This window comes from Nicotiana tabacum, chromosome 3, assembly GCF_000715075.1.
Source record: "Nicotiana tabacum cultivar K326 chromosome 3, ASM71507v2, whole genome shotgun sequence".
Taxonomy (NCBI): Eukaryota; Viridiplantae; Streptophyta; class Magnoliopsida; order Solanales; family Solanaceae; genus Nicotiana; species Nicotiana tabacum.
The window spans coordinates 71,524,519-71,533,995 of NC_134082.1; the positions used below are offsets into that span (position 1 = coordinate 71,524,519).

Sequence of the window (9,477 nt, forward strand, 5' to 3'; positions counted from 1 at the left end):
ACCCTTGTTTACTTCCCATATATGATAGAGTGGCTCTATTTAGCAAGTCAGTTGTCAGCATGATCATGAGGTATGATGAGGGCACACGATGCTAAATGTTATGGTTCAGGTATTGAGACCCGTGAGTTGTAATTTATCCGAGGCTTGGTACTTCTTGGAGTTTGTTGGCTAAGAGCTGATGTGAAAACTGTCGTAGTTGCTGAGTTATTACTTGTCCTTACTGTAATTGTGATTTCGGATTTAGCTTGTATTACTGTTCACTCTTCTATGTCATTATTATGGTGTTTCCGTTGTTACTTGTTGTTTTCCTTCCTTTTTTCAATTGTTGTATTGTTAGCCATATCGCATAGTCTTTATATAGACATCATGTTCTATTGTGCCTATAGTTATACTTGTACAGTTTATCAGAACATTAGGTGCCTTGACTGTTCCTCGTCACTACTCCACCGAGGTTAGTCTTGATGCTTACTGGATACCGACGTGGTGTACTCATACTACTCTTCTATATATTTTTGTGCAGATCCATGTATTCCTTGCTCGTTAGTAGCTATGCGGATCGTTGCTATGGAGACTCAAGGTGAACCTGTTGCTGCATTCATAGGATTCGGAGTCACCTTCCTATTTTGTATTCACACTGTTCTTACTTATTTCCAGAGAGTTGTATTTAGCAGTTGAGCAAACTCTGTAGAGCTTATGACTTGTACAACCAGTTTTGGGGTTGTAAAGTTTAAAGAGATTTCTATTTCAAATTTGTTAGATGGTATTTAAATATTATTGTTATTTCATTTAATGTTAGGCTTACCTAGTCCCTAAGACTAGGTTCCATCAAGAAACCCAATGAAAAGGAAAAATTGGGTCGTGGCATTTCATACTGAACCAGTGTTTTTAAAAGCGAGAGCATGAGGCGAAGCATTTTACTTAATACGGGCGAGGTGAAAGTCTTGAGATATTGGGCGTAAGCCCCACAGATCTTTAATTTTGTAAATTTATGAATTAATAATATAGTATTATAACACAAAAAATATAAAAAAATACATTAAATGTTTAAGAAATTAAAAAGAATTAAAGAAACTCATATAAAGTATAATATCTAGCATGTTTTACAAGTATAAATAATGCAATATTTAAAGTTAATATGAAATATAAATTAACTACAACGTCTTAATTTTCAAGCAATTAAAAATCATAATTTCTTAAAAATATTATCAAAATGCATATTTTACTTCCATAAAAGTAAATAGTCAATAAATTTATCAACGCCGTAATAAAAAATATTACTCTTTCATTAGTATATATAAGTTATTTAAAAAGAGAAATAATAAATGTATGATAATTTTGAGAGACATATAACTAAGACATGAAGATCTATCAAGTAAAGATATAAATATTGATTATCTATTTTCAGAAGAAATATTCAAATGATATTCAACTTCACGATATGCTCAATTAGTAAATATGCAATACAATGGTTCGTTATTTGAGTTATCCATAATTTTCATATTCCTTTAGATAAAAAAGAACTTTAATCATTCATTTATTAAAGAATTTTGAGAGACAATAATGCCAATTAGTGAATTCAACACATGATTTGCATAGGAACTATTGGACGAGTCTCGAGCGTATAAGCGTTAGACGTAAGCCTCACAGAACTAAGCCCCACACATAAGCCTCAAGGCGTTTTGATAGTGTCCCGCCCCAAAGCGAGACCCGAGGCGAGTCCCAAAAAATCAATTTAAAACAATGAACTAAACTAATTAAAGTTAGGTCCCTTATGTTTTACATGGGAGAAATTCAAAAATAGCCAGATTTACAACTGGTCATTCAAAAATAGCCAAGTTTCAAAAGTAATCGAAATTTAGCCACTTTTCATGTAAAGATAAATCTGAGCGAAAACATTGTTCAAAACCCAAAAAATATGCCAGTATATTATACTAGAGTTCCAGCATAAGTATGTTTGAACTCCAGCATATTATACTGGAGTTCCAGCATAAGTACACTAGAACTCCAGCATAATATACTGGAGTTCCAGCAAGTATAATTGTCCAGTATAATATACTGGAGTTTGGAGTACCGGTGCTCCAGTCTCCTGTATATTATACTAGAGTCAGCAAAGTATACCGGTCCAACATAATATGCTGTAGTTCATACACAGGTGCACCGAACTCCAGTATATTATGCTGGACCGGTCTCTGTTACAATAAAATAGTAGCTATTTTTCATTGACTTCGTAAACGCTGGTTATTTTTGAATGACCAGTTTGAAAACTGTCTATACCGTGCTATTTTTACGTTTTACACAGAAAAGGAAGGCCCAATTTACTTCTGTTGAGGCTGGTAAGTTTTATAATTGGCCAAATATATACACAACCCCTTAAAGTTGGCACCAAATTCGATTTAGACACCTCAACTAACCCTCATACCTATTAGACACTCTAACAGCCATTATAGTGTACCTATGGAATACCTGGGTCTCAATCTTTTGCAAAAATAAAAGGCAAAATGGCCTCCGGTCCATCTAAATTTGTACCTAACTATCATCCTCGTAAATAAAGTTAGAGGTTTCTCATTTGAATACTTCAACTTGAAAGAATGAGTACTAATAAATACCCCCAGCTAAGCATGTAACATTTTCTTAACCAATTATTATTTGACATGTGTAATTTATAGGTCCTAGACTCTTTTAACCAATTTATTTTTTAAAAAAAAAAATAAAAAACTTTTTCCTTTCTTTCTTCTTCACCATGAAAGCACCACCATCACATGTTTCATTTACCATGGACACCACTTTCATCCACTCTAAACATAAATTCAAATTAACTAGGAACTCCATCATTCTCCACTCTAAACTCTCAAATTAACAAAAAAAAATAATTTCTTAAATGTTTTAATTTTTTTCTATTCCTTTTAACCATACCTGCTAGGATTATGGAGGAGCTAAGAGAAGGGGGTGGAAGAATTAGAGGAGTTGTATGAGATGTATGGAAATTCTGATAGATATTTAATTCTCAAAATCCAAAAATTCAAATTAACTATCGGCAACTAAGAGAAGAACAATTAATCCACCCCAGAAAAACGGTACTCATCAAAAATCATATGTAATACTTTTTTACTTTTAACTACTGAACCCAATCAAAATCACAATCCCAAAAAAAAAAACGAAAAAGTTGCACAAAATTTTCTTCATAAGAAAAAAATCTAACAGAGAAACTGAAGAAGATGAGAAATTAAAGGAGAATTGGGGGAGGTGGAAGGTAAAAACTAATAGGGGAGAGGAACTGAAAAGGGGGGGGGGGGGGGAGAAAGGGGGAGGGGGGATCCAGGGAAAGAAAGTGGTAGAGTGTACTGTTTTCCTTTTTCTTTTTCGCCGTTTGTCTTTCTTTATTTTTTTGTAATTTAGTATTCTTTTTTTGTGAAAACTAGCAGAATCACGTGCCATACAACGTGAATTGCATGTAGTTTGGCCAAATTAGTTGTGTTATTGCCACATAAGCGTGGTCAATGGTTAAAGTAGTTTATTAATATTCATTCTGTCAACCTGAAGTATTCAAATGGGAAACTTCTAACTTTATTTACCGGGTTGACAATTGGGTACAAGTTTATGTGGTCCGAGGCCATATTACCAAAATAAAATGCTTGATTTGCAAGTGCGCTGACTGGAAAATGGACCAATCACTGGGTAACATGTGTCAAATAACAAAAGAAAAAAAACTTTTTTCTTCTCTTCGTGTTCTTCAATGGAAACCACCAAACACAGAAAAACTTGGCGACACCTCTCTGAAACACTATCGGAACGACCCTCAACAATATGTAGAATGAAGCGGCTCAATCAGCCCAAAAGAGATAACACAAGTCAAGATCCGGCGAGTTAGTCTGCTTCATCTGTGTTATTTAATTTCAACCACACATAAATAGAGATAACTGCTACAGGCTGAAAAATTAAATTGCTTCTCTACAGCCCTATGTCCCCATATGCACTATTACACATTCAGTCTAAGAGTTTTAAGTAGATGACGATTCGTAAGAATGTCACTCCATCTCCTAGACCGTTTATTTTATTTGGAAAACTATGTCCTAATTCCTAATTTAGTCGTTTGTTCACAGAGAAGCTTCATGTTCCCTATTTATTAAACCAAAATTCAGGTTTTTCTATAATACTCAATTAAATTGAATTAAACTTTTGTCACAAGATTTTTTTTTTTTTGCTGTTGTATGATGGTGAGGTGTTGTGGGCTTGTGGCATGTATGGCCAGTGATCATAACAATAGTTTTTTTTGCAGAATGAAGTCCGCGGAACAAATGATGGGGGACGTTTGAGTTGTTGGAGGGGTTGAGATTCGGCTGTTTATTTTTTGTGAGAATAGAGGAAGAAGTTGGAGGAACAGTTTTTGAGAAAGAGAAGAGGAAATTTGGTGACATGTAAACATAATTCACGCGCCCATATATGAGTGAGAGTCTCTCTTTTGACATATTATTGATTTGTATTTAATCGGTAGAGTATAATGTTTGTTAAAGTGTTTAATAGGTACAAGGGTTAGTTGAGGTGCTCAAATGAAAAGTGATGTCAGCTTTAAGGGTCTGTTTATATATTTGGCCTTTATAATTCATAAATTTAACTACTAAATGTGTCATTTACTCAAATAGTCACTCTATTGATGTTTAAAAGCAAAGTACCTTCACCTCCGGGTTTGTTATTTTTTTAGTATACCTCATAGCTCCAATAAAGTTAAAACAAACAAATTACAAAGAAGGAAAAGTGGGAAACACGCATGCTCTGAGTAAGAGAAGCGCATATTAACATATAGAAGGTAACAAGGGGTCACTCAATTGACCAAAATGTAATTATAGTTTAATTAATAGTATGACGAGTTACGTTTGCACCACTGCTACTTAAGTTTTCGTACCATCTTTTAACTATCTGCAGCCCCCTTCCCGAAAAGAAAAGGGGAAGAGGATCAAATTTGTTCTACACTATTTGAAACTGAGCAATTTTTTGTCATCCGTGAAAATAATTGGGCATGTGGCATCAATTCATTCCATGTTGGAGCTCTATTAATAACTAGGGTAAATACAAGATAATTTTCTATGGACAAGGATATGAATGGACCAAAAGTGTAACAACAAAAAATTGAACAATTTCATATAAAACATGGACAAATTCAGACATTTTACCTAAACAAAGACTATATTATCGCCTTTTTCCTTCTTCTTTTTCCTCTATAGTCTATTACTAAGGAAGTAAATCTGGGAAAATATAGGAGTAATTAACGGACTCGAAGTTGATACAAATCAGAATAACTTACCTTATAGGAAAATTATTTTTCCAGAATTATAACAAAGGAAGTGAGTAGAATATACTCCTAGCATCTTCGTTTAGACAATTTGTAAACGTGAAGTACAAGCATAAAGACCTGAAATTAAGCGTTAGTTTTCCAGATCTGAAGAAATAAATTAGATAACTGTTTTAGCATGTGAAGTTCCATTATTGGGAGGGGCAGCTAATCAACAAATAAAAGCAGATCACTCGTTTTCTTTCAGTTTGTTCCCCAGCATTTACCTGCACCCATGCCTTGACAGGTAGTCCTTTTAGCCTACTATTGCAAGAAATTTATTCATACATAGTTCCTTTTTGTGTCAAATCAAATAATTATATATATATACCATGTTAAATTATAGTAATAACATATTATGTATTTATTGATTTAATGTAAACCTCAAATATAAATAAGTTCTAGCGGTTTAGCCTTCTCGAATCAAATATTATTCCCATCTTTGCTTAGACTCCAAATATTATTCCCATTTTCGCTTGCACTTCTCCATTTCTTTTGAGTTGCATTAGACTTTACAACCAGTAACCGAAAAGAAGGGTGATAAGTTCGAAAAATAATTAGAGAAAAAAAAAAAGGTTTCAATAATCATGCATGTGTTACCTACTCAACAACCTCATAGTGTCACCTTCCCTTTTGCTCAACATAAATGGTACACTTAGCATATCTGAAATTGAATTATGTATAATCTTTTCAGATTAATGATTAATTAACTTTTTGAAAAGTGTTCCCAATAATGGGTAGCATTAAAAGAATCTTTAGCCTCATATTTTTAAGTGATTGATGCAAATTATTAGCCTTTTAGGAATTGTCGTTCACATCTAAAAATTAATTTGTCCCAATCTTATTTTTCTAGCAAATAAAATTGCATTAACCAAACCTAGTAGTCAGTGATACAAAACAAGAGGAAGCATCATTGACAATCCAAACAAAAAAAGTGCCAAATCAAGAGACTTCACTAAATAATAATAAAGCAAACTTAGCTAACTTATGGCACAAGTATTAAAACGTTAAATTATATACACAATAGATATATTATTCAAGTAATGCTTGAAATAATTTGTCCCAACTTCATATATTTTTCTATTTAACACCAAATAGTGTTCTATTTTATACCAAATTAAGAGGAAAAAAGGAAAGATAATTCATGTGTTAGGTCAATTTTCTTTAAAAGAAAACCTGTCCCCTATAGATTTGGAGAATGGATACTTTGCGTTTGCAGCCACTATGCGATTGTGGAGTAAACTTCACGCGAAAAAAATCCGCGTGACACACAATTATATCCCCTTCTTGCGCGTTAAACCGCGTAATTCTCGAGTATAAATTAAACCGAAGCAACTATCTCGCAACTGAGAATCTCCGGAACATGGCTAAAAATCCGAGAGATTCCTCACCGCCCGCGAGCCTGACGGCGGAGATGGAGGAAGTCAAGAAGGTATTCAAAAAATTCGACACTAACGGCGACGGTAAAATCTCCTTATCGGAGCTCGGCGGAATTTTGAATGCTCTCGGCACCAAAACGACGCCGGACGAAGCAAAGAGAATGATGATAGAAGTTGACACCGATGGCGACGGTTTCATCGACTTGAAAGAGTTCGCTGCATTTCATTGTCCCGTTGAAAGCCCTAACACTGTTAATAAGGATCTCCGTGATGCTTTCAATTTGTATGATAAGGATAAGAACGGGAAGATTTCGGCGGCTGAGTTGCACTCCGTTATGAAGGGCATTGGAGAGAAGTGTTCGCTTAAGGATTGTCGGCGTATGATCAGTTCAGTTGATGATGACGGTGACGGTAGTGTTAACTTTGAGGAGTTCAAGAAGATGATGTCCAAGGCTTAATGTCTCAATCTGCTTGTGGAATTAACGGTAGGAGTTTAATTGGATTGAATCTCGTAGATTAGTAGATAAATATCGCCATTTCGTTATATTTAGTGAAACTGTTAATAGGGATTCGATCGGACTAATTTGAAGTAAACGAATATCATCTTTTATTCGTTATATCGTTTCTTTTCTTTTGCTTCTATTTTTTGATGGGATTAGACATTGGAGTGGTGCACAAAGAAATTTTCGATTCACGAATTCATAAATGTCACAGATTGTACCCATGGAACCACGGGAACTTATCTGAATAGGGACGGACTTACAATACCGGGTTCGATGGGGAATCCAATTGAAGAGGAGTAGGGTTGGCAAACGGGCGGGCCGGGTCGGGTTTGACCGGATTAAAAACCGGTAAAGTAAATAAATTATTTGACCCAACTCGACTATATTTAATATGTTGATAATACATACGAATGGAATTATGCATGACTTTTTGAATATGATCATTTTTAGAAAAATTACTAGTTATTCAAACTTGCCCAATTTAACTTTTTGCAAATGTAAAAGTTAAACCCTTTGTTTATCCTTTTTTAAGAGACTAATATAAATTTTATCCATTTTTAAAAAGTTCATTATCCAATCCATTCTTTAGTGGAATATGGATGGATAATCATATTTTTTTCATTGTGCCACCACTATCAATAAGGAATATAAATTTCTGTGTAAAACTCTACTAAATTTATAAATACATTTTAAAAATATAATATGTTCAACGTTAAAACCTTAAAAGTATAACGGAAAAAGGCCAAAACTATCCCTATCGTTTTCTAAATGGATTATAAATACCCCCGACCATCTATCCGACCAAAAAAACACACAATGTTAATTCTATTAATAAATTATCCCCTCAACTAACGGCAAATTGGTAGGCCTATAATTTAATGACGTGTCATTTTTCTACTGGGTCACGTGGTAATCTCGGACTAAAAGAAAAAATAAATCTTATTTAGACTCAATGGCTTCCTTATTTTCACAATCTTCTTCTTGATTTCACCCAAACTCTCTCTCCCCCATTCATCTTCTCTCTTGCGCAACTACCGCCATTTGGAGTTGACCTCCACCATCATACTGGCGCAACACTATTTTCACCACTGTAGCGGTTGTCTCCGCCACGCCATCATCGTAGCTACTGCTCCCACCACCATAGTCGTTGCTCTCATCACCTCCTCTACCACCTTGCCTACCTCACCACCATAGCCATTTCTCCCATAAACAACACCCTAAAGTTATAGAAAACTAAAGGAAAAGTGAGGAAAAAACTTCTTATTTTACACCATAAAAGTGAAAATAAAAAAGCTTATATAAATCGTTGGCATCTTCAAGTAATTAAGTTAAGAGTACTTAATTGAGAAACAAAATTTTCTGATGGGTGGTGAGATATCTGAATTCAATATTGATAGCATCAGTTAGGTTTTTTTTTCCCAAATTCAGTAAATTGCCTAGTCCTTTCACTGGTAACTGAAGATGAGATGTTGGTTGACTGAACTAAAGCTCTAGACGTGATGGACCTCAATAATACCAAAAGACCCAGAAGATTCTTCAAGATTGAAAAGAGATAGAGAGAATAAAGGGAAAAGAAATAGAGAGACCTTGAAAAAGGTCGGCCGTATATTACTATAAAATTAGTTAGGTGGGTTAATGTAATTTTATGACCCAGATAACAAAACCTTGGGTCGGATAAGGTAAATAGATCGAAATAATATTCATTTTTGTTCCAGTCAAAGATTGCCACGTGACTTAGTAGAAAATGACACGCCATTAAATTGTAGGTCCACCGGTTCTGCCGTTAGTCGTGGGGGTAATTTTATTAATAGAATTAACGTCGTGTGTTTTTTTGGACGGATAGATGGACGAAGTATATTTATAAACCATTTAGCATACGATAGAGGTAGTTTTGGCCCTTTTCCGAAAGCACAATCATTTTGTACTTATATAGAGTTGGAGAATGTATACTTTGTTTTTACTTAGTGTTTGTACCCATTTGATAGAGACTGTATTCACCCCCCCCTCCACCCCCCTCTTCCAATTGCATCAGTCATGTTAATCGCAGGTCACTCTATTTTCTTATAGAGGTAAATCTCTTGAATCATGGTTAAGGTTGTAGTTTAATAAAATAATAAAATAGATGGGTTGGATTATGTATACGGCAAAAATCAAAGGGTCCGATTTTGTGACCGTTGAGGCACCTCATAAAAACTGCTCCCAGAAGGCTCGAAGTTCAGCTCGGGGCTCAACCCCGAGGGTTCTCGATGATCGACCTCGATGCAGTACA

The 9,477-nt window shown here is 34.7% G+C and overlaps 1 protein-coding gene across 1 annotated transcript; it reads left to right on the plus strand.

Moving 5' to 3' along the window:
- Positions 1-6,740: 6,740 nt before the first annotated feature.
- Positions 6,741-7,163, plus strand: LOC107763092 (putative calcium-binding protein CML23). The gene has a single exon (XM_016581521.2). It carries the CDS (start codon positions 6,741-6,743, stop codon positions 7,161-7,163), a length of 423 nt encoding a protein of 140 aa, XP_016437007.2.
- Positions 7,164-9,477: the final 2,314 nt, after the last annotated feature.

Bases quoted from the DNA above. Each gene is read 5' to 3' on its own strand.
- LOC107763092 (XM_016581521.2), top strand. From the start codon at position 6,741: ATGGAGGAAGTCAAGAAGGTATTCAAAAAATTCGACACTAACGGCGAC.